Source organism: Delphinapterus leucas, chromosome 1, assembly GCF_059928025.1.
Source record: "Delphinapterus leucas isolate spDelLeu-1000000601 "Yukka" chromosome 1, BTC_Dleu_Yukka2, whole genome shotgun sequence".
NCBI classification, from domain to species: domain Eukaryota; kingdom Metazoa; phylum Chordata; class Mammalia; order Artiodactyla; family Monodontidae; genus Delphinapterus; species Delphinapterus leucas.
In genome coordinates, this window is record NC_143129.1 from 112167267 (window position 1) to 112193182 (window position 25916).

The 25916-nt window shown below is 39.6% G+C and overlaps 2 protein-coding genes across 6 annotated transcripts in view; both read left to right on the forward strand.

The window, feature by feature from the left end:
* Nucleotides 1-4967, forward strand: part of LOC111164045 (guanylate-binding protein 1) — a 39874-nt gene extending 34907 nt beyond the window's left edge. The window contains exons 8-10 of one of the 2 annotated variants that reach the window (XM_089919906.1): nucleotides 2796-2888; nucleotides 3185-3388; nucleotides 4634-4967. In XM_089919906.1, the coding sequence (XP_089776032.1) occupies nucleotides 2796-2888; nucleotides 3185-3388; nucleotides 4634-4750 (414 nt within the window). In that variant the 3' untranslated portion in view covers nucleotides 4751-4967. The remainder of the gene's footprint in view (nucleotides 1-2795; nucleotides 2889-3184; nucleotides 3389-4633) is intronic. The other variant, XM_089919905.1, reaches the window with a different exon arrangement.
* Nucleotides 4968-15328: 10361 nt separating this feature from the next.
* The window catches only part of LOC111164047 (guanylate-binding protein 7-like), a 31429-nt gene continuing 20841 nt past the window's right edge, over nucleotides 15329-25916 (forward strand). The window contains exons 1-5 of one of the 4 annotated variants that reach the window (XM_089919901.1): nucleotides 15329-15798; nucleotides 19218-19413; nucleotides 22605-22732; nucleotides 24554-24663; nucleotides 24868-25064. In XM_089919901.1, coding sequence (XP_089776027.1) covers nucleotides 19224-19413; nucleotides 22605-22732; nucleotides 24554-24663; nucleotides 24868-25064 — 625 coding nt within the window. In that variant the 5' untranslated portion in view covers nucleotides 15329-15798; nucleotides 19218-19223. Of the gene's footprint in view, nucleotides 15799-19146; nucleotides 19414-22604; nucleotides 22733-24553; nucleotides 24664-24867; nucleotides 25065-25916 lie in introns of those variants that run through there. The other 3 variants (XM_022553358.3, XM_089919902.1, XM_089919903.1) reach the window with 3 other exon arrangements.

Genomic DNA, 25916 nt, shown 5'->3' on the forward strand with positions numbered 1-25916 from the left:
ATATTAAAATAGCTATTATAATTTTAAAAAAATAAAGTTTCCAGTTGAGAAATCATGTCAAACTCTCTCACTAGCATAGCTCTCAGTGATTCCTCTGCTGAGTGATTGCCTTGGACTCTCAGTTTCATTTCAGTCTATTTCTTTGCAGATGTCGCCTGCTAGTTTTGATTTTTATTATTGGGTCTCAGAAGAAAATCTGGAAAGTCTCAGGACATAGGAGGAATAAAGTCAAATCCAAATTGCTAGGGAGAGAGAAAAGTGAAACCAGTGAAGCTAAACTGATAAAAAACAAAGAGGATAACACTACTAACTTTCCAATTGAAGCAGCTTTCTTCTCACCTCTAAAGGATATCTCCACCAGCTAAAATTGAGGCTGGGTGGGAAGAGATTTATAAGAGGCAGTAAATGTTCTCTAAAACGACCATCCCGGGCTTCGGGGGTGGCGCAGTGGTTGAGAGTCCGCCTGCCGATGCAGGGGGCACGGGTTCGTGCCCCGGTATGGGAAGATCCCACATGCCACGGAGCGGCTGGGCCCGTGAGCCATGGCCACTGAGCCTGCGCGTGCGGAGCCTGTGCTCCGCAACGGGAGAGGCCACAACAGTGACAGGCCCGCGTACCGCAAAAAAAAATAAAAATAAAACGACATGCTGCAGCTGAGCCTGATCTGGCAAATGAGTTCATATGAAAGCTGATTTTGGGCAGCAGGCTGTCCTTTAAGTGCCCACTGCTGCAGCTCTGTGTCGAATTAGGTTCCAGCAGAGGTAGAGTCTAAACTGAGAACCAGGAATGTTTCAACATTCTTTCTTTCTTGACACTTTCTTAAAGTACCTTATCTTTTTTTTTTTTTGCAGAGGAAGTCAGAAGTAATCAACCATAGTGGAAGTGGAAGTGCTTTCTTACAGGATAAGAATAAAAACTGGCATGCCTGTAGTCTGCATTTGCTGGTATCTCAAAAAGTTAACAAATGTTTTATCATGAACACTTCAAGTTACAGGGATTGAGACGTTGAAGTTAAAAAGATAATGATAGGGCATTACTAAAAGAAGACTTTCATTTCTTTTAACTTTATAAAATTATCAAATTATTAAGCCCTGGTTAAAGAGGTATGATTAAAATCATGTGAATAGACTGGTTCAAGATGGCGGAGTAGAAGGACGTGCGCTCACTCCCTCTTGCGAGAGCACTGGAATCACAACTAACTGCTGACCAGTCATCAACAGGAAGGCACTGGAACTCACCAAAAAAGATACCCCACATCCAAAGACAAAGGAGAAGCCACAGTGAGAAGGTAGGAGGGGCGCAATCACAATAAAATCAAATCCCATAACTGCTGGGTGGGTGACTCACAAACTGGAGAACACTTATACCACAGAAGTCCACCCATTGGAGTGAAGGTTCTGAGCCCCATGTCAGGCTTCCCAACGTGGGGGCCTGGCTATAGGAGGAGGAATTCCTAGAGAATCAGACATGAAGATTAGCGGAATTTGATTGCAGGACTTCGACTGCTCCAGCACCTTAGCACCCAGCCTACATCTTCAAGGTCAACTTATGGTCCAGGATGGCTACTGGAATATCACCCACTACTTCCATATTACAGATGGAAAGAAAAGGGAAAAACAGAAGAGTTAAAAGTCTCTGGGTCAACTCTCTTTAAGGCGATCTGCAAAAAGTACTATATAACATTCCACATAAGTGGTATTAGCTATATTTTAATCATATGGTCACCTCAGCTACCGGGAGGTTGACTAGAAAGTGCAACATTTTATCAAGGCCCACAATGTGCCCTGGTGGAAAAAATTAAGCGTCCTGTTACTAAGGCAAAGGAGAGAATAATACTAGACTCGAGAAGTCACTATCACAGTGACAAAATGTGCCCTGAAGAAACACAAAGTAGACTACAGGCATGGGAGAGGAAGGATATGTGGTACTATTTTATATGTAGGTTTTTAGAGAAGGCCTCTATCGTGGGGTACTGTTTCAGCAGAATCTTCAAAGGAGTCAGGGAGTGAGCCAAGCGGGCATCTAGAGGATGAAAATTTCAAACAACAGAAACATCCAGAAGGATAAATTGGTTGATCTAGGAATGGCAGGAAATGCATTAAGAAGGCAGTGAGCAAAGGAAGAGGTGGCAGGAGGTGAGGTCAGAGTGATGCTCAGGGGCCAGAGGCTAAACAAAGTAGTATCCTGGAGGCCACTGAGAGGAGTTTCAATTTTACTTGGAAGGAGTTGGAAAATCAGCAGAGGATTTGGTGCATCAAAGTGAAGTGATCTTTCTTAAAGTAATATAACACAACACTAGCTGCCTTGAGGAAAACAGGCTATAGGGGTGCAAGAGTGGAAGGAAGCAGGGAGACCAATTATGAAGCTAATGCCGTGGTTCAGGCAAGAAGTGATGATGTCTTGGACCAGGGTGTTTGGGAGGAGCAGGTGACAATTGACGGGCCCTGGTTAGTTTTATTTTGAAGTCAGAGCAAACATCATTAACTGATGATGGTACCTGGGATTTGTGAGGGGAAAAAAAAAAGACATAAAGGATAACCATAAGGTTTTTAACTCATACAATTAGAAGACAAGATTTACTAATTAAATTACTAAAATTGGGGTGACTGAGAATGAAGCAAGTTTGAAGGTGGATCCGGAGTTGGGTTTTAAGAAAGCTTAGTTGGAAAAGGTATTTAAATTTTAAAATGGGTGGTAAAATGAAGTTGAATTAAGAGATGTACTGCTAGGTTTTACTTTAACCTATAGTCTCTATTTCCTAATTCTAACTTCTTCTGCATCAATAAACAGAAGAGACACTGAAGAAATATTTGGATTCCAAGAAAGATGTGGCTGATGCACTTCAACATACTGATCAGTCACTTACGGAAAAAGAAAAAGAGATTGAAGGTGAGAATAACTGAAAACCCTCTACATAGTTGGAAAGCGCTAGAAATGTTAATGTTAGCCACATTAGTCCACCTGGAATATTACTATAGAGCAAAAAATAGCAAGTATAGTTCATAGTTTTAGGGGATTCTTTTATTAACTAATATTTATGTCAATCTGTCCTCTGATTCCTCAGTGCAAAAATAACCACAAGTTTTCTTCATGAAATAAGCAAACAAACAAGCAAAAAGGGTGAAAATAAAGCTCTAACAATAAATTAAGATCCTCATATTTCTCCGCTTATTTTTCTTCTTACGTGGAATGTATAAAGTCTAAATCTGCAGAAGCTGCAAACAAAATGTTGGAGGAAATGCAAAAGAAGAATGACCAGGTGATGCAAGAGAGAGAAAACAGTTATCAGGAACATGTGAAAGAACTGGCTGAGAAGATGGAAAAGGAGAGGGCCCAGTTAATGGCAGAGCAGGAGAGGGTTCTAGCCCTAAACTTCAGGTATTCAATTGTGTCATCTCCATTCTTTCTACCATTGTGCTGAATAAAAAACACTGCTTAGAATTTAGAGCATTAGGTCAGTTGAAGGACTTTTCTAGCCCGAACACTAGTAGACATTTCATTCTCTTATTGCTTCTGCCCCTGACCATCTCTGGTTACTAAAGGCTATCTACTTGCAGGATAAAATCTCATAGAATTAAATCACTAATAAACCATAGCTATTCATTGCCAGGCACTGAACAGTGGCTTTACAGATATTCTGTGAGCAAATCCGTACGTTATGTTACGGGTACCATTATATTGTCATTTTTCAAAAGAGGAAATTGTCATTTCAGAGATATAACTTTATGTCTGGAAGCGTCCTAATGAGTAGGAAGACTTCATGACCGTCTACACAATTAACCACATAATTAAATACCTAGGCTGCCAGTACCTTCCTGTTCTCCAGGCCCTACTCCAAGTCTACGCTGAGTCAGGATGTCTACGCTGAGTCAGGATGTCTACGCAGTAATACAGTATCGACCAGTGCAGGCTTAATCTTCTCAGCTTATTTCTGTTACCTCTGCCACCAAATTTTGGAGACTTGTACTAAATTCCATGATCAAAAATCTGCTGTGGGGCTTCCCTGATGGCACAGTGGTTGAGAGTCCACCTGCCGATGCAGAGGACACGGGTTCGTGCCCCGGTCCGGGAAGACCCCACATGCCGCGGAGCGGCTGGGCCCGTGAGCCATGGCCACTGAGCCTGTGCGTCCGGAGCCTGTGCTCCGCAACGGGAGAGGCCACAACAGTGAGAGGCCCGCATACGGCAAAAAAAAAAAAAAAAAAAAAAAATCTGCTGTGATTCTGAATCATGCAGTAACCTTCCTATGTGTTCGTCCATCTTTCTTGCTTCTTAGATAAGTATTTGGGAGTCCACACTACATAAATTAGACTTGAAGTGGAAAAAGACAGTTTTTCCTGAAAGAGTGTGTTGCATCAGGGTAAAGGAAGCCAAAAAAAAAAAAAAAAAAAGAAAAGAAATTCTGGGTCACTAATATTTTAGAAACTATGAGAACAATTCTGCAGCTAAAGAAAGCCCAGAAAAATTTTGACAGGCATAGGAGACCCAAGAAACAGTGATATAATGGAAGTTAAGGGAGGAAAAGATTTCAAAAACAAGTTTCAAAACCCATAAGGGATTAATATAGGTATAATTTAGCAAGTGTGAGAAATGTTTTAAGTTGTGTGAGTTCAGTCTCCACTTTCCGTTTTAGCAACAGGAACGACTTCTCCAGGAGGGATTCCAAAAGGAGAGCAAGAAACTTCTTAAAGAGATGAATGCTATCCAGATGAGATACAGAGAATCATTCCCGAGGTGTAACATACTCTAAAAATCTAAGGAACATAATTTCCTAACCAGCTCCCATCTGTTAAGAACAAGTTGAATGAGCAACTTCAAGACGTCAAACAATTGCCACTAAACTAAACTTGAAATTATAAGATTTATTTTCATTGAGGCGTAAAGTTTGCAAAGATGAAGTAAAGTGTGAAGGCAGTGTTTTACCTACAGAGTGATTCAATTCATGCTTAAATATACTACAAATAATTAGTACGATCCCTCACTAGAACCTATATTTGAAATCATGCATATTGGCTCTAGAGAGACTTTTAATTATATAATTGGGATACATTTACATCCAGTTTAGAAATATCAGATGTGTTCTGTTCAGGGTAGACTTTTTCCCCACACATACACCACCCCTCTGGATATCCTCAGCATCATGCTCTTACTCAACAGTTTATTTTGGTCCTGGGATAGAGTTGGAGTGTTGTGCACACAGGAAAAATCTGATGGGAGTGAACAAAGCCGTGGAGCATAGCCAAGTGGTCATTGGGTCACATGATGGTTTCCAGTAAGGGAGATCTGGGACAATTAACGTCAGGGTGGAGATGGTGTACAGTTCTCCGTTGGGTGGAGGCTCTGCATTGCTGTGGTCACTGATAGGACTCCTGGACACTATTAAGGGAAGTGCTTATGCCCGTGCAAAATAGATTTATGAGTGGATGTTCAACTTCTCTGTGTATAAAATCCCTCTAGATAATTACTGTCTCAAGAGTAATCTCAAGAGAAAACAGCACATCTATTACCACCTGGCATAATAGTCTCAGATCACATGACAGAAGCTCCACCAATGTCAGCTCTGAGTATATGGATGCCTCCAACTTCATATCTGCAGTAAACAAACTCCCCATGAAAAGTTGCATTTTGGGTTGCTCACATTTCCATCTCAGTCTCACAAAGGTGTGTCTGCTTGACAGAATATAAACCACATGCTTCCCCAATGGAGAGTCTGGGAATGAGAGTTGTCTATCTTCCACTTTGGAGATTACAGTCTCATAATATGAGCAATTTCCATCCATGTTATTGTCAACTGATTCCTCTAGGTAGATCTCTGGAGAACCAGAGTTTTTATTATTAGAAATAATAAAAACTCTACCATATTGTCATGTACATCACATAAAACACTCACTTGTTTTACCATGATATGTCAATATTCTTTTTAACTTTTCCTCTATTGTTTTGTAAGTCATACACTTTAGTTTGTTAACATTTCTTAGGTTACTCTTATCTTTCAAAAGTCATACTTAAAAAAACCTTAAAAGGAGTATAAAATATACCACTGTAACACACATAACATCTAACATATTATTTTGTTTGAATTTAAGCTATATCTTATTTTCACTCCTTAAATTATATATTGTTCTTTTTAAATGGTTAATATTTTGTACCTAGTTCTGTGTAAGCAAAAAACAACTTTATTTTTTCTATAATATGTTCCTCTAAATTACTTTATTGGGTCATTCTTTCCTGTCATTAGTTAATTAGTCACTCTCAGATTAATGAATAGTCCTTTTTTCAAAATAAAATAAAATTCATCTTGATATAAATTTTAAAATCTCCCTCTCAAATTTGATTCAAAGTTTCTCCTCTTTCTTCCATCTTGTCCTCAGATCCCACTTATCCACACACCCAGGAATAAGGCAAGAATACCCACTCTCACCGTATCTACTCAACATAGTACTAGAAGTCCTGTTCAGAGCAATTAGTCAAGAAAAAAAAATAAACAGCATCCAAAATGGGAAGGAAGAAGTAGAATTGTCCCTGTTGGCAAATGAAATGATCTTATGTACATAATTCCCTAAAGATTCAATTAAAAAAACCTGATAGATCAAATTACCAATGGCATTTTTTACAGAGCTAGTACAAAAAATTTTAAAATTTGTATGGAGACACAAAAGACCCTGAGTAGCCAAAGCAATCTTGAGGGAAAAAAACAGAGCTGGAGGAATCAGACCCCCTGATTTCAGACTATACTACAAAGCTACAGTAATCAAGACAATATGGCACAAAAATAGAAATACTGATCAATGGAACAGAATAGAAAGCCCAGAGAAAAACCCAGGCACCTATGGTCACCTAATCTATGACAATTAGGCTAGAATATACAAAGGAGAAAAGACAGTCCTCTTCAATAAGTGGTGCTGGGAAAACTGGACAGCTACATTTTAAAGAATGAAATTAGAACACTCCCTAACACCATACACAAAAATAAACTCAAAATGGATTAAAGACCTAAATGTAAGACCAGAAACTATAAAACTCTTAGAGGAAAACATAGGAAGAATACTCTGTGACATAAATCACAGCAAGATCCTTTTTGACCCTCCTCCTAGAGAAATGGAAATAAAAACAGAAATAAACAAATGGGAGCTAATGGAACTTAAAAGCTTTTGCACAGCAAAGGAAACCATAAACAAGACGAAAAGACAACCCTCAAAATGGGAGAAAATATTTGCAAATGAATCAACAGACAATGGATTAATCTCCAAAATATATAAACAGCTCTTGTAGCTCAATATTAAAAAAAACAAACAACCCAATCAAAAATGGGCAGAAGACCTAAATCAACATTTCTCCAAAGAAGACATACAGATGACCAAGAGGCACATGAAAATCTGCTCAACATCACTAATTATTAGAGAAATGCAAATCAAAACCACAATGAGGTATCACCTCACACCAGTTAGAATGGTAATCATCAAAAAATCTACAAACAACAAATGCTAGAGAGTGTGTGCAGAAAAGGGAACCCTCTTGCACTGATGGTGCGAATGTAAATTGATACAGCCACTATGAAGAACAGTACAGAGGTTCCTTAAAAAACTAAAAATAGAATTACCATATGACCCAGCAATCCCACTATTGGGCATATACCCAGAGAAAACCATAAGTCAAAAAGACACATGCACCCCAATGTTCACTGCAGCACTATTTACAATAGCCAGGTCATGGAAGCAACCTAAATGTCCATCAACAGAGGAATGGATAAAGAAGATGTGGTACATATATACGATGAAATATTACTCAGCCATAAAAAGGAACAAAATTGGGTCATTTGTAGAGACGTGGATGGGCTTAGAGACTGTCATACAGAGTGAAGTAAGTCAGAAAGGGAAAAACAAATATCGTATATTAATGTATATTTGTGGAATCTAGAAAAATGGTACAGATGAACCAGTTTGCAAAGTAGAAATAGAGACACAGATGTAGAGAACAAATGTATGGCCTCCAAGGGAGGAAAGCGGGTGGTGGTGGTGGTGGTGGTGGGATGAACTGGGAGATTGGGATTGACATATATACACTAATATGTATAAAATAGATAAGTAATAAGAACCTGTTGTACAAAAAAATAAATAAAATTCAAAAGAAAACAGTAAAAAAACCATATATAACAAATACAAGAATTAAGTCTCAGAATACAAAAGCAACATCAAAAATCAGTTGCAGGGCTTCCGTGGTGGCGCAGTGGTTGAGAGTCCACCTGCCGATGCAGGGGACACAGGTTCGTGCCCTGGTCTGGGAGGATCCCACATGCCGCGGAACGGCTGGGCCCATGAGCCGTGGCTGCTGGGCCTGCGCGTCTGGAGCCTGTGCTCTGTGACAGGAGAGGCCACAGCGTTGAGAAGCCTGCGTACTGCAAAAAAAAAAAAAAGAAAGAAAGAAAATCAGTTGCATTTCCATGCACTAACAATAAATTACCTGAAAATGAAATTAAAATACCAATCCCATTTATAATAGCATCAAAAAGAATACAGTTAACCAAGGAGGTGAAAGACTTGAATACTGGAACCTACAAAATACTGATAAAAGAAAGTAAACAAGACACAAATGCAAAAACATCCTATGTTCAAGGATTGGAAAAATTAATATTGTTAAAATATTCTTACAAAACAAACTGATCTACAGATTCAATGTCATCTCTATCAAAATTCTGATAGTATTTTTTACAAAAATAGAAAAAGCAATTCTACAATTCATATACAACCACAAAAGACCTCAAATAGCCGCAGCAATCCTAAGAAAGAAGAACAAAGCTGGTTGCATCACATTTCCTGATTTCAGAACATATTACAAAGCTACACTGTTCACAACGGTATGGGACTGGCATGAAGAGAACATATAGACCGATGGAACAAAACAGAAAGCCCAGAAATAAATCCACACATATACAATCAAGTGATCTTTGACAAGGTTGCCAATAATACACAATGGGAAAATGATAATCTCTTCCACAAATGATGTTGGAGATCATAGAGAACCACATTTAAAAGAATGAATTTCGACCCTTTTCTTACACCATAAACAAAAATCAATTCAACGTGAAATAAAGATTTAAATGGGAGACCTGTAATTGTTAAACTCCTAAAACAAAACATAAAGTTTCACAACATTGGTTTTGGCAAGATTTCATAGCTATGACACCAAAATCATAGGCAACAAAAACAAAAATAAATAATTGGGACTACATCAAACTAAAAAGCTCCTGTACAGTAAAGAAAATAATTAACAGAGTGAAAAGGCAGGCTATAGAATAGTAGAAAGTATTTCCAAACAATATACCGATAAGGGGTTAACCTCCAAAATATATAAGAACTCTTACAACTAAATAGCAAAAAAACTACTAACCCAATAGAAAAATGGCCTAAGAACTTAAGTAGACAGTTCTCCAAAGATGTACAAATGGCCAACAAGTATATGAAAAAATATACAACATCACAAATTATTAGGGAAACATAAATCAAAAGCACAATGAAATACCACCTTATACCTGTTAAAATGGCTGTTATCAAAAAAACGAAAGACAACAAATGTTGGTGAGACTGTGAAGAAAAGAAAACTCTTGCACACCATTGGCAGGAATACAAAATGTCTCAGCACTATGGAAAACAGTGTGGTGTACCTTCAAAAAATTCAAAGTAGAGCTACCATATGATCCAGCAATCCCACTTCTCATTATTTACCTGAAAGAGTTGAAATAAGGACATCAAAGTGGTATCAGCAGTCCCATGTTCATTGCAGCACTGTTCACAATAACCAATTGTGGAAATATCTAAATGGCCATAAACAGATTAGTGGATAAAGATGGTATATGCATGCAATGGAATGCTATTTAGTCTTTTTAAAAAGGAGGAAATTTTGCAATATGGAACAACGTGAATGAATCTTGAGGACATTATGAAATGTCCAGTCAAATGAAATAATCCAGTCACAGTGAGGCAAATATTGCATGATTGCATGATTCACTTATATGAGGTATCAAAAATATTCAAATTCATAGAATAAAAGAGTAGAATGGAGATGCCATGCACCATAGGGAGGGGGAAATTGGAAGTTACCAATCAATGAGTATAAAGTTTCAGGTGAGCAAGAGGAATACATTCTAGGAATCTGCTGTACGGCATCGTTCCTATAGTAAACAAGAATGTATTGTAATATCGTGTATTGACGCATATATGTGGAATCTAGAAAAATGGTATAGATCATCCTGTTTGCAAAGCAGAAATAATGACACAGACATAGAGAACAAATGTATGGATACCAAGGGAGAAAGGGAGGGTGGGAGGAATTGGGAGATTGAGATATATACACTATTGATACTATGTATAAAATAGATAACAAAAGACTACATATCTATAGCACAGGGAACTCTAGTTAAGGCACTGTGGTGAACTCAATGGGAAGGATGTTCAAAAGGGAGGGGATATAGGTATATGTATGGCTGATTTTTTTTTTTTTTTTTTTTTCCGGTACGCAGGCCTCTCACTGCTGTGGCCTCTCCCGTTGCGGAGCACAGGCTCCGGACGCACAGGCTCAGCGGTCACGGCTCACGGGCCCAGCCGCTCCGCGGCATGTGGGATCCTCCCGGACCGGGTAACGAACCCGTGTCCCCTGCATCGGCAGGCGGACTCTCAACCACTGCGCCACCAGGGAAGCTCGTGGCTGATTCATTTTGATGTACAATAGAAACTAACACAATCTTGTAAAGCAGCTATACTCCAATAGAAATTAATTTATAAAAAAAAAAGTTAAGCAGGAAATTTGGTTACTTCACACAAAAAAATTGTGAGGTTCAATTGTCCCTGGAACTAATTTTGGTTCCCTGATAATAACTGGATTTTCTTGGTCAGAGAAAAAGGAGCTGACTCTGAACTTTAGTCCTACTTCAAAGTAGCCTTGCTCTACTTTTACTTTTAATTTCACTTATATTAATAGGAAATAAAGTCTCCGGTATTTTTCCAAAATGGATACCAGAATTTTACATTTATAAACAAGATAAAATTTAAATCTTATCATTTACAAAAATTAATCAGAGGGACTGAGATAGTTAGAGAAGGCAGGGGGAAAGAATTCTTGAGTCCTTGCCCAACTTGTCTCAATTCAGAGTTGAATATGTTCTCACATTCTATTTATACAATGACTGGTCATTTTAGGATCTAAGCCTTTATTCCTGATAGCTTGGCTAATACTCTATTTTTAGAGCAGACTTTAAATTGTCCAGTGACCCCTTATAAGAAATCAAATTCTATTTGCTGGCAAAGAAAGAGGAGTAATGGCCGTGCCATTACTGTGAGGTGAGTGTAAATTCCCACTTCAGCCTCTCTGGATGCCTTGGATGGAGGGGTTCCTTGTTACTGCTGGGTGGGAGTGGGTCCCATTAGTCCTCCACTGATAACAACTTGTCTATAAAGGGTGGGCATGCCTAGTTACTTTGACCCATGTGCCCCCCCCCCGACTCCAGTGGGAGATGATCTCCTTACTATCACGTGGTGGTGGCGTTGCCTCTTCTGATACCATGCCAGTGAAGAGAGAAAGGCCAACTTGTGACTATGCAGTATTTATTTCTCCTTCATTTTGAAGAATAATTTCAGTAGATACAGAACTCTAATTTGTTGTTGCTTTTTCTTTCAAAATTTTAAATATTTCACTCCATTCTCCTCTTGCTTGTATGCTTTCAAGCAAGAAGAAAAGTCTGACGTAATTCTTACCTAGTGCCTCTATGAGTAAGGCATTCTATCCCTCTGGCTCCTCTGGCTCCTTTCAAGACTTCCTCTTTGTCTTTGATTTTCTGCAATTTGAATACGATGTGCTTTTCAATTTGAGAAGTTTCTACTGACACACCTCCAAACTCACTGAGTCCTTCCCAACCATGTCCAGTCTATTGATGAACCTATCAAAGTCATTGTTCATTATGTCATCATGTTTTTGGTTTCTAGTATTTCCTTATGATTCTAAGAGTTTCCATTTCTCTCCTTATATTACTCATTTGTTCTTTCATTTCATTATCCTCTTTTTCCATTAGACCTCTTAACATGTTAATCATAGTTATTTTAAATTTCCTGTCTGACAATTCCAAAATTTCTGCCATGTCTGAGTCTGGTTCTGATACTTGATTCGTCTCTTTAGACTATGTTTTTTGCCTCATAATTTTTTCTTGAAAGCTGTCGTGATTTAATAGGTTTAAAGGAACTAAGGTAAATATGCCTTTAGTGTGAGGTTTTACATTATCTGTCTAGAGGTTAGGTTGTGTTTACCACTTGTTGTAGGTGTGGTGTCAGGAACTAAAATTTCCTTACTGTTTTTGGTTTTGTCTCCCTGTTGTCTTTTGGTTTCCCTAGAGAACTTTTCTACTACCATCTAAATGTGTATGTCTCCCCAAAATTCATACGTTGACAACCTAATGCTCAATGTGCTGGTGTTTGGAGGTGAGGCCTTTGGGAAGTGATTAGTTCATGAATGCGGAACAATCATGAATGAGTTTAATGCCCTTATAATGAGGCCCAAGAGAACTCCCTTGCTGTGGTAGTTATATTTTTAGTCTTCTGAGGAACTTTCATACTGTTTTCCATAGTGGCTGCATCAATTCCCATTCCCACCAACAGGTACAAGTGTTCGAAAGCTATACTTTAAAAGTTTTTATCTTGCATTCACTTTAAAAACATTGTGACTGTGTAAATAATTCTGGTGGACATTTTTCATTCAATACTTTAGAGATGTTATTCCACTTTCTCCTAGCTTATATAATTTCTAGCAATGTTTGTTTCCAATCGTAGTTTTTGTTCCTCTGTATGTAATATTTCTATTGTTTCACCAGTTGTTTCAAGATTTTCTCTTTATGCTTGTTTTTTATTGCTAGTCTGTGAGGTGCATAGCCATATTTATCTTACATTTGTTTTCCTTAGGGTTCTATGAGCTTTTGATCTGCCATTTTTTGTCTTTTATTAATTTTGGAAAATTCTGGGACATTTTCTCTTCAAACATTTTTTCTGCCTCTTTCTTTACTTCTTCTATTTTATTTTTTTCAATTATGTGCTCAATAAACCTCTTGGCATTGTCCTGTGAGGTGTCTTCAGCTATTGAACACTCAGTTATAATTTGTTTTCTCTTTATTTCTGTGTTTCCATGTGGTTAACTGTTATCAATCTATCTCAGTTTCTCTGATTCTTTCCACCAACTTGTCCACATCTTTTCTGTTAATTCCATTAAAATAAGTCTTAATCGCTGATACTGTGCTTTAATCTTATAGCATTTCCATTTAACTCTACTAATAGTGTCCATTCTTTAAAAAATTTTACATATGTTCATGTGTGTTATTCACCTTTCCACTAGATCCTTCAACATAATAATAATAGCGATTTCAAACGCCCTGTCTGATTGTTCCAGCATTAGGTTTATCCCTGATTTTGGTTCTGTTCCTTGTCTTATCTCATTATAATGCATAGTTTTAACTGGTATGTATTTTTGTTTGTTTTGTTTTTTGCTTGACTCCATGTTTATTGTATGCTTGGCCTTTGTTTGAGCTGCTTAGAACTCTGGTCAATCCACAGCTGTGGTCTTTCACTAACATCTGAGTAGCAGGATGTGAAAATGAGACTCTTCCTCTCAGAATTTTCACTACACCCAAAGCTTAGTACACTAGGTGACAAATAAGCACAATTTCTAAAACAAGATGCTAGACCACTTTTTCTGGAGTTAAGTTAATAGAAACTGAAAAACACTTCATTTCAGTTAAATCAAGTCTCAGTGACTGCCTTCAGTTTAGGAACCCATTTTAATCATTCTTTCTTTTCCAATATTATTGGATTTTTCCTGAAGCAGTTACAACCATGGAAGCTGGAAGTGAGACTCCAAATATATTCTACCCCTTTGTAAGTAATAATATATATCATGTTTCAGAGCCAAACATACGTAAGTGGGCTTACAGTCTTCATCTTGAAACGCACGTCTTTATACCCTCACTGACAACAACAAAAAGCTAATGAAAACAGAAGACAGGAGATCAAGAGAGTCAGAAGAAGACCAAGAGTGATACAGAAAAAGAGAGAAATTTCTTGGATCCAGGTAACTGAGAAAGGATTAACTTTATCTGGCCTTAGGTCATGTGCTCAATCTCCCCCTAAATCACTCTCGGTGGCTCAGGAATTATGAGGTCACGCTAATTTTCCCAGCTTGGGTTTGTCTTGAATCTGCCAAGTCTCATCTCAAGATTCTAGAAAAATCTGTCCCCAATATTGTTGCATATACTTTTAGAATTATAACATGCTTTGCACCTTCAAATATGGTATCATTCTACTTTACAGAATAAGCTTAGGGCAATCTGGCTAAGGATTATTATACTTTTCTAGCTGCTTTTGAAGCTAGATAAGTCTGCATATGGAATATGCGTCAAAGCACTTGCTCTTGGGGAGCCTTGGCCATAGAACTTTGAGACTACACTCTCCCTGTCCTTCCTTCCCCTCACTACAGTCTGAAATACATGTGGTAGTGAAACCCTGCTCCATAGGGTTAAAAACCTGTAACAGAAACTGGTGACTAACAAATTCTTGAGCTCATCTTACAGAACAGCAGGTAAGGGAACAGATCAAAAATCCCTCCTCTTGTAATACAACAAAACTGGCTGAAACAAGGTGAAACCAATATGGCTGATCAGAGTCTGCATAGAATATACTTGCTTGTCCCATAGGTGAATTTTGTCATCACAGCCCCAAATTCTCCAACCTATTTCAAACCAAATCTCCCTGAATTTGCACAGGCGTCCCATGAAGAAGCATGCAACTCAGATAAGCCTGCACAGAACTCCAATTACCTCACCTTTTCCCTACCTCCGATCACCTTTCCCCAAGGTCTAAGACCACCTTGCTTCTTTGTCCCCTAAGTATTCCAAACACCTCTCCTTCTGGGAGGCAGACCTGAGACTTGTTCTCCTGCCTCTTCACTGGGTTGCCTCACAAATAAAATTTTTCCCTGTTGCAAACCTCAGCGTCTCAGTGTTTTGGTTTGCAGCTCCTCGAGCAAAAGAACCTGGTTCCTTAACAGCAGCAGTCAAGTTTTTAAGTTGTAGGTAAGTACAATGCCTTAAAGGATACAGAACAGGATGGAAGGAATCTGAATCAACTCTCAACCCCCAAATTTGCATCCACCCTCAAATTATAAACAGTCCTCCCCCCAACCCCCAACCCCCAAATCTGGATGCACCCTAGTAAAAGAAAGGAAAAGAAAAGAAAAGACGAACTGTAACAAAATAATAGTGAATATGTCTGGGCTATAAAATCATGGATTTTATACACACACGTAATTTTCTTGCTAAGGAAAAAAAATCACCGCGGTTAAAAAAAAAACAACACTTTTTTAAAAAGGAAAGTGAAAGGAAATGAACAAATGAAACATTTTTCAAGTGAAGAAAAATTAATAAAGAAACCTCTTCTCTCACAAAGACGCCCCTGAGAGACAGTCTGTTGAACTCTTTCATCCTACTATTATTTGGGCCACGTTCACCATGGGGTCAAGGACACCTAAGCCACCTGTGGAGAAGGGACAAAGTTGGGTTTACCCAGCCAAGTGTGGAGGAATCCCTGTCTCCCTGTCTTTCCCCGACTTCATTCCGGTTCCTGCTTCCATTAAAGGAAGAAAGAAAAAAAAGCCGTGTCCTTATGTCCTTTCGATTTCGATACTGTTTCTCATAAACCCAACCCATGACGCAGGAGGAACCCTAGGGGCGACCCGGAGCAGCTAACTTGACCCCGGCCGCAACCGCGCCACGTAAGTTTGCTGCTAAACTTTACCTTCCAAGCACATTTCCATTAAATAACAACAATAAATCCCCCAGCGCAGGTTCCACACTGCAGGAGGGGAGGCCGCGGAGGCCAGCGTCGCGCGGAGGGTGTGCGCTCCGGTGGGCGCGTTGCTTGGGCAGCTCAGCGTCTCCTTTTGGATCCGGGGCGGCTGCCAGGCGTGTCGCCGGGATGCGCAGCTCCTCCTCGAGCATCTACGCAGGGCTGCAGCAAAAAGCCCTGCATGGGAGAGGGAGGAGTGCATGCTATATCTTCTGAGGAAAGGGGGCTGAAGTACTTTTCAGAATTGAAGGCCCAAACCCCCGGCCCCTTGCAGGGGGGCTGGGTGCGGTCCCTTCCTCTAGCCCCTCCTCCCCTCCTCGGACACATCCTGACTGCGCCTCGCTGGGCACTGGAGAAACAGGGAAAAGATGGTCCTTGACGTAGAGACAATTTAAATCCTAAACTGACCCTGCATTATTTTTGTCTTAACATTTGATTTTCCGAATACTACAGAACTGTATTATACGGAATAATTCAATCTCACTCTCACAAAAAAAACCCGATTAATAACTGTTAAGGTCTAATCATGTTTGTTTATCATTGTTTTTCATGTGTGGCCCAAACATTAATCGCATCAGAATAATTTCTGGTACTTGCTGAAAATACAGGGATTGGGGTATGTTAACTATCACTTTAGATAATTCTCCTGAACAGTAACCTTTGGAAACTGTTGATTGCCTCTGCCATCTAGTAGCACTGTTCTTTTCCACTTGTTTAGTTTTGAAGTTAAAAGCTTCTGGTTTTGGTACCTCAGTATACTTTGAATTAAAAAAGAATCTTTGTAGACTCATTGACTTACACAAAGCTTTATCAATATTCAATCTCAGAAATAAGCTCTACAATTTCTCTTGCTTATAGCTATTCAGCTTAAAAATAAAACAGTTATTTTACCAGCAAAAGTGAGTTTATTCGGGAATAGCAGAGGAATTGCAACTTGGGACAAGCAAACTATAGAAAAAGCCATAGGCAAGTCCAACAAAGAAGAACATTATTTTATAGAGAAAAGGAAGGGGCTGGGAAGGTTGGTTTGTAAAGAAAAGTCAGAGTTCAGGGTGATGACAGATTCTCATTGACTGAGTTGCCGGGTAGTCGATTCTTGTAGGAGATGCAATGTACACCTTTTCCTATAGGGGACTATCACTGATGACTCCTTCCAGTGGAAGATTTTTCCCCTGGGGTCTGTAATTGACAATTCTTCCTGTAACTGACCTCCAGGCAGTAGTTCTGCATGAGACCTCCCCCTTCTGGCCTGCTGACTCCATGTGAGTGAGGTTTCCTTGTGATGGGGATGGGTGGGGCACAGCCCGAGCTTGTGGGATCTTAGTTCCCTGACCAGGGATGGAACCAGCGCCCTCCTCAGTGAGAGCTCGGAGTCTCAACCACTGGACCGCCAGGGAATTCCCCAGGTTTCCCTTTATTAATTAACACATAACACTGTTGTAAAAGGTCATGTTTTACTCCCTATCTGTGCTTCCAATCCACTATAGAAAAAGAAAAGAAATTGTACAGAGGAAGCCTGTTAAATAAATTCATGTTTTTTCTAATAAAAAGATTTTAGATACAGTACCTTATATTTCTTGGCAATTTGCAGCTTACAGAATTCATTGACACTTTATAACGCAATGCCTAATTGCTGATTATTGAAATAGCACATGAATCCAGGAAAATTCTTTTTTCATAATTGATAGCCTATCTGTTACCAGCTATACAGTAATGAATCAGGCAAGAATTGTTGCTTTACCTATAAACTGATGAGAAAATGCAGGCTGTGGAGGTAACTTCCTTTTTCAAGGTCTCAACAGACAATAAGTGACTTAAACCCTCCGGTTTGAACCCTGGCAGCCGGACTCCAGAACCTGTACTTGGACATCCCAGGGCAGCTCTGAGTTCCTCCAGCCTGTCTCTCCCTCCATCCGTGTTATCACTTCTCAGCTGTTATCACTGGTCCTCCCCTACCTGCTCATCTTCCTCATGGGCTGTGTCCTCCCACTTGCTTGCAACCAGGGAGGGAAGTGTCACTGTTTCAGGCCAAAGTTAATCCTCCACTTTCATTCAGAAATTACCCTCTCTGTCTTCAGAGACACTTAATTTTAAAACAATACTTATATAGAACTTACTACGTACCAGCATAATTTTAAGAGCATTGTAAGCATTATGAGATATTTAACCCTCCTAATGACACACTGAATTTTACTTTTAGGGTTACCATTTTACAGAAGAGAAATCTGAGGCACAGAGAAATTAATCTTTCCATTCATCACACAGCTAGTAAAGTATGGGAACATGTGGATGTTGCTTAGTATTGTCTGAGAAAATAAAGGGACAGTTAAAACTCTCTGACTGCTGTCTGTCTCTTGAGATCATGAAACACCCAATCATTGTGATGAAATCATTTAAAGTAGAGCCTGGCCCAGATGTGAGACTGGAAAATATGTAGGCAGACCTTAAAACACCCTGGTTGCTTGCCTTTCTTCCCTGTCAGCTTAAATAATAAGAAATGTCCTGTAATTTCAGTTAATAAATTCATTCTTGCATGCACAACTTTGTTAGGTACCTTTAAGGTCTGTCCTGTTGTGTTTGAGGGAGAGCTGCATTCTTTGTGTCTCCTTTCCCTCACAGTAACTCCTCTTCCAGCCTGTTCCCACCGATTCAGTGCATCTATCCTCATCAAGGTCACCAATCACATTCATTTTTCCTTTGTTGGCAAGTTTTTCCCTGATTCAACTCTATGTGAATTCAACCCCCAACACTCTAAACACCATTCCCTCTCATTTCCTTCTGATCATTTACCATCCTCTAATATACATACATGTATTTTGTTTTTCCACTTTCTATATTATCTGTCTTCTCCACTAGATTAGATCTCCATGAAGCAGGGATTTGTACCCATTTTGTTCACTGTTTGATACTGATCCCCTAAAACAATCTCCAGCACATGGTAGGTTCTCAGTAAATGTTTGTGCAATTAACGAGAGATCAAATCATTCTGGAACTCCAGAAATCGTCTCTGGTCACTCCTTATCTCCTTCATGTTCCATTCTGCCTCTGCGTACCCCCAAAATGTTAGTGTTCTCGTGGCTCCATCATCAATGCTTTGTTCTCTCATTCTATTCACTGTATACGTCACATGGATAAGGTTGCTTTAGGGTTCATGTAAGGACCAATAAGACGATGTACATAATGTATCTGTACAGACCTTGGCACACTAGGCTAAATACTTACCTTTTAGAAGCATACAAAACATAGAAAATTGATATATAAGTTCCAAATGCAGAAGCCTGATGTGCGTCGTGAGAGATAACTTGTGGATCTTGTGTTTTACTGAGCCATTCCTCTGGGTTACAGCTTCCCATGGCGTCTGGATCCACCATAATGGACCCCATCTGCCTGGTGGAAAACCAGAACAATCAGCTGACAGTAAATCCAAAAGCACTGAAGATTCTTGACCAGATTTCTCAGCCTGTGGTGGTGGTGGCCATTGTAGGGCTGTATCGGACGGGAAAATCCTTCCTGATGAACCGCCTGGCAGGGCAGAACCACGGTGAGTGTCGTTTAGTGTTGTTCAAGACCATTTGCTTGGAAGCAGTGATAACACAGGCTGTGGATCATCCTCCTCTAATGTCATGTTAAGAAAGAGCCTAACCCCTCCCACTGAAGAAAACTTCAGATTCTCACCACCAAATTTATAACTTCAAACCCATCTCCCCACAATGTTCACTCTTTTGTCCAGTAATCAGGTGTTCCCAACCCCATGGAAACAGCCACCTCATTCGTCCTGATCCATTGCCATCTGCTCAGGGGCTCATCTTTAACAGTTATTCCCTTCCTTTCTCCTTCCTCACTTTGGCTTTAAACCAGAGTCATTCCAAGCAGCACACAAATATTGTTCAACATGTCTTATTTTTAAAAAGGGAAGGAAGGAAGAACAGACAGTAAAATCCCTATATCCCATATCTCATGCATTCTTTTTGGCTTAATTTCACAGCAAAACTTTGATAAACTATACCCCTTCTCTTTGTCTAACTAGTCTTTTGTAATACGTGAACTCTAAAACATATGGAAGAGTGCATAAAAATATATATACATATAATAAAGTTGATAAAAGCGATCATCTGTTCAATCACCACCCAGATCAAAAAATAAAACATCACCAACACCCCAAAGCACAAATCACACCCTCTCACACCCTCCCTAGAGCTCACCAATGTTTTGATTTTCATGGTGCATTCTTTCGCTCTTCCTATTTAAACATAGTTTTACAATCTATGTAAACATTTCTTAAAAATACCTTAATATTTATGGAGGGAATTTCATTCTGATATTCATTGGGATCTTGCTTCATATTCTCAATAAGAAGTTTATGAGGTTCATCTAGCTTGTCATATGTGTCTGCAATTATTTTCACTCGTTTGTACTTTGCAACTGACAGAGGATACCACAATTTATTCATCCATTTGTTGCTTATGAACAACAAATGGTGTCCTCATGATTATTCTTCCATCTATATCCTGGTGCACGTGTACACTAACTTCCTTATGTTATACCCAGAAGTGGAATTGCTGAATCAAGAAGTATTTATGTCTTCAGCCTTTCTAGATAATATCAAACCTTTGAAGCTTTTTAAACCTTTTAAGCTTTATCAAACATTTAAAGCCTTTTATGCTTTATGTCAGTTTATATGCTTATTAGCAGTAATTTAGAATTATCCACATCCTTACAACATTTTGGTAAAAACACTTTTTAACTTTTGGTGATCTGGTGTCTGTGTAGTTGCATGTTATTTGCCTCACTACAGATAAGCTTAAGCACCTTATCACATATTTGCTATTTGCATTTCCTATTTCAAAAGGGTTTTTTTTCCTACCAAGTTGCCTGACTTGTTTCTTGTTGATTTTTAGGACAATCCGTCTATGTCCTGTTGGGCAGTTCTAAGAAGACCACACACCATTTCTTTCTTAATGCCTTCCTCTGTGGCCCAGCGGCTCAGCACAATTAGTGGGTAGAACCTCAGTCCACTAAACTCTAAGGATCCTTGGGAATATCTCATTGTCTCTCTCCCTCAAACTATCTCTTTCTCTGTATCTCTCTCTCCCCCATCTCTCTCTTTTCTTTCTTTCTCCCTCTCTCTTTTTTTGCTTTGCAATCTCTTATTGGCTTCAAACAAAACATTTTATGTTTGTCTTTCTTTGAGAGGAACTTGATCACCAATCAGGGAGGACACTTTTCCTTGACAGCCTAAATTAATAAATGGGTCATTTTTGGAGGGATTAAAGATTGGAGAACTCTAAGAAAAAGATACATACAAGGGGTTTCAACAACATTCTTGTTTTTCTACTTGAGATTACATCAGGTAACAAGAAGGTGATTTCCCTTACTGAGGAAATACCTAACCTAGTTTTGTTTTAAAACACCTGAATTGTGACTCACCACCCCAGTCATATTACAGGAAGAACAAAAACAAGCAAAGTTAGCACCCAAAGTCGGCTAGCAGAACCAAGTCACTACTCTCTCTCCTTGTGATGACTTCTTGCCTGTTCTTCACCTCACATAACTTGCACTGATGAGCTCCAGTTACACCTTGCCTTTTCTACCTGGGAAAGTTCAGATTTTTCTGCATTGATCAGCAAGCAGTCAAATACCATCACGATGTAGAAGAGTGCAGATCATCTCAGGTCTTACACCCCCTCTGAGCAGAACACACAGGATGTGGCAATTGAGGGGCCTGAGCCGTGCTGAACAATGCTCCCCTAGGTATTTCATCATATCCATTTCCATTCTCAGTTGAAGGGAGCATTGGCATATGGCATATGGTCAAAATCTTGGACTGTTGGACAAGATCCATTACCTGCAGCTTCCAAGGCATATACCTCATATCCTCTTCCCCTGTGGGCTTAAGCCTTTGGAAAGAAAAGCAAACAGTTCTCACAGGTCTTTTCTGCTTTCCCTTCTATTATATCACCACGTGAGTCAGTGAACAAAGAATTCATCCTTTTTTGAAGAGGAGAACAGAAATGAGGAAAATACATGGAGGAAGTGGAGGAAAAGAAACTAAAAAAGCTGATCTATCAGTCCACGTCCTGAAAGGACACAGATAATCCATTTAAAGGATACCTGAAGATGTTTAATGGAGGGACAATTACAAGGGCACCAGCAGGCCAGAGGGAACCAATGAAGGTACAGAGTAGCCAGAGAGTGGCAGGAACAATGGCCAGGTAGCCTTTATAACTCCTGTAGTGTGAAGAGGCAATGTGTAGATTCCAGAATGTGGCAGAGACCAGAGTTACCGGTTGGAGCTAAATGAAAGGACATGTGACCAAAGTAGAGGAACAGAGACACTGGGACACTGTGGCTCACCAGGGTGGAAGCCAGGGGAACAGGAGACTGACTTCTGATCTCCTGCTGGTACCTCTCACTGGCAAAAGTCCATCAGAAAGTGGGGGAGAAGGGAGCTCTTCAGTGGCAGATAAATATAGAAAGGTTAATAGAGCTAACATTATTTCTGGAATGTGACACAGTTTGAGCCATTAATATTAGGAGGTGAATAGGGGACACAAAGTGCTTCTTGAGAAGGTTCTGAACGTGTACAGAGGTTGGATTTTCTGTCCTTGTTGAAATGGAAGCACCTTCCTCTGAGACAGGCACTCACTTTCCGACAAGTTTACCCAAAGTAACCGCTGGGCAGCCTGGACTGTCTGCTCTTACTGTGTGCTGCTTCCTCCGCTTTCTTTGCAGGTTTCCGTCTGGGCTCCACAGTGAGGTCTGAAACTAAGGGCATCTGGATGTGGTGTGTGCCCCACCCCTCCAAGGAGAGCCACACCCTGGTCCTTCTGGACACCGAGGGCCTGGGTGATGTGGAAAAGGTAAGGCGGGGAGTCCAATAAGCTCTTGATACTCCACTGACGCCTCAATTTCCCACCTCAATTCAACTTTTATAACACGTTCCTATAAACTGCAAATCCAATTAAGAATAATGAGGCTAAAATCTCTTACTTTGAATTTATCCTTTAATAAGATCAATACTTTCGTTATTGGGGATAGATCGCCTTATTTTTAACAGTGGGGTGAAAGATACAACTTAACAAATATTTATTGGGCATCTGAATTCCAGGGCTTTTCTATCACAGTGAGTGAGGTATGGGCCCAGAGCTGAGTTGGGAAGATAAGAAATATGCAGTCTTATCAGTACAGGGAGCCATGGACAAAAAAAGTGAGACCTTACCCCAGCTGTTCAGGTTCAGGAAGACATCCTGGTAGAAGCTATAATCCATGGAGTCCACTGGCTCTACAGGTTAAGGTATATGGGGTTAGAGGTAGGAATCATGAAAATATGTTTTCAGTGAATAAACTATTTTTAAAATCTCCAGAAAAGCTTCCACTATACCAGGAACATTTTATTCTGAGTTTCGGGGCTCTGAAGATGAATCCTTCAATGAATTCTATAAAAACATGAGCTAGACCCACCATAAAAATGTAAATGGGATAATAGTAGGTATTTTGTCTTCACAGTGTTACTTGCAATCAGTCTTTTCTCCTTATTTATATTAATCTGCGTCTAAATTAAAGTAGTAGCAGTGAATCTTTGGCTTTCATCACTGCAGGCAAGGGTTGGGGCATGCATCAAGAAATTGTGAATTTTAAAATCCAGATTTAAAATATTCAATAATCACCTCAGTGTCAGCCCAAGATGGTCTACTGATTCCTACTAGATTTTAGTTTGTATAATCTTCTTCTTGTTATCTAACTGCATTTGTCAGGGAACTAAAGCACACCAAATTGCAAACTGATAGAGCGGAACTACTTGCTGTCCTTACTACATGTAGTGTATTTTGGTAGTATATATAATCTATTCCAAAGTCACTCATGACTTGTCCTGAATCACATTTTCAGCCTCATCATCTATTACCACATGGGTAACCACTACTTCAGTCAAATAAAGTAACCTTATAATACCTCTATATGACCACACTTTCTGGCAGTTGTGATCGGCTTCGGTGGGTCCTTCTACCTGCATGATCCCTATAGCTCCACAAATCCACATTCTGTCAAATCTTTAAAGCCCAGCTATTTTCGTCTTAATACCATCGTATCACTGTCAAACATATTCACTTCTTGCTCTGAATGCACAGAGTACTTTTTCTGTTTTTTTGGAATTGCCCCTTTGTCTTTTACATTATAATACTTGGTTCCATGCCTGGCGGTTTATCATCTTGAATGTATTTAAATGTTCCCAGGTATATCTGCCCCTCCATCTCTCTAGGGCAGGGACTCTCATATGAAACTCTATATCCACACAAGCAGATGCAGTATCTGCTGTTTTCTAAATGCACAAAGAATAGATGATGAATTTAGTTGAATAGCACTAGTCCCTAATATAGCCCATGATCAAGAAAAAAAGTGCAAAGGAATCATGCCCACTTATTACTGCATAACTTCTGTGTTCCAGGCACTGCATTAAACAGTTGACACATTTCACGTCGCTCCCTTCTGTTAACAGCTAATGAAACCGAGGCCCTGAGAGGTGTCAGTGTCAACACCAGAAAGATTTGCATTTAGCACTGTCTTGAAAATTTATGTTATTTGCCTTACTATTGAGTTACAGGACAGCTGTTATAGTAAATGAACAACTGAATGAGAGAATGAGGAGGGGTGTCCTCAGTCCCCTGATGCAATGTACTTTCTAGGGTGACTCCAAGAATGACTCGTGGATCTTTGCCCTGGCCGTGCTTCTGAGCAGCATCTTTGTCTACAATAGCATGAACACCATCAACCACCAGGCCCTGGAGCAGCTGCAGTATCCTTCCAGGAACTGAAGCACCATGTTTCATTGAGTTTATGGGAATAGCAACTGACACTGTTTCTTCTTTCCCATGGCTCCTTTCTCATGGCTGATGAGAAGGGAAAATGGAGCAAAAGGGAATATTGATAAAACTTGTTTGGGGTTGAGATCTGGAAATTGTGTTGGAGGGCACTTCTCATTCCTTAGCTAAGATCCCAGCTACGTGACCGAACTAACAGAGCTAATCAGGACAACATCTTCTGCCAGCTCTGATGAAGTACAGAACTCAAACGAGTTTGTGAGTTTCTTTCCAGACTTTGTTTGGGCTGTACGGGATTTCATGCTGGAGCTGGAGTTAGATGGATACCCCATCACTGAAGATGAGTACTTGGAGAATGCCTTGAAGTTGATTCCAGGTATCAGAGTAGGGCCAGGGTGGGGGAAGGTTCAGTAGGAGATGGGATCAACAGAGCTCTGACATTCAGCACTTGATGTCAATCTTGATTTGGGGTTGGATTGAGGCCATGCTAATGGTGCTTGGTGAATGACTGGTGGGTGTGGCTTCAGTCATTATTGTTACTGGGAAAACCCCAGTGACCAGAGCTTAAGCTCACAGAGGAAATTTATAATCCAATATTAGACCAAATGATTTTAGAAAAACGGACACCATGGGAAAAAAAGGCTCACATACTTATATTACATATTAAGTCTAAGTGCTTCTCCTTTCCTATTTGAGAAATATAATCCATCAAATTGGAAACACAGAATCACAAGATAAACAAAAGAACTAATTTTTGAAATACCTTTAACACAGTGTATCTTACCAGCATACGTAGCTACATCCTTCATATTGATAGATAGGCTATTTATACAATAAAGAGTTCAGAAAAAAAAGCATTGCCATGTCCTTCCAGTAAGACTGTCAGACCCATAATATGTTCTTCCTCATAGTATCACACTCTTCATTCTAGAACCTAACACCGTATATGTCATGTTAATATAATAAATTAGTTACTCAGATTATTTTAGCAGAGAGGATAATGGGTGGTACCTAGAAGCAATATTCATTTTTTAATTTAATCATTTATTCATTGTTTCAAGAAATATTTGTTGAACTACTGATATATGCCCAGAATCCCTTTGTATGATAGTCACGTCCAATGTAAAATGACGCAGAGGATGGATGAGGTCTCCTAGTTTCATTTAGGCTAACCTTACCGTGAGATGGTGTGTGCTAAAGTCATCTCCAAACACATTTATGGTATGTG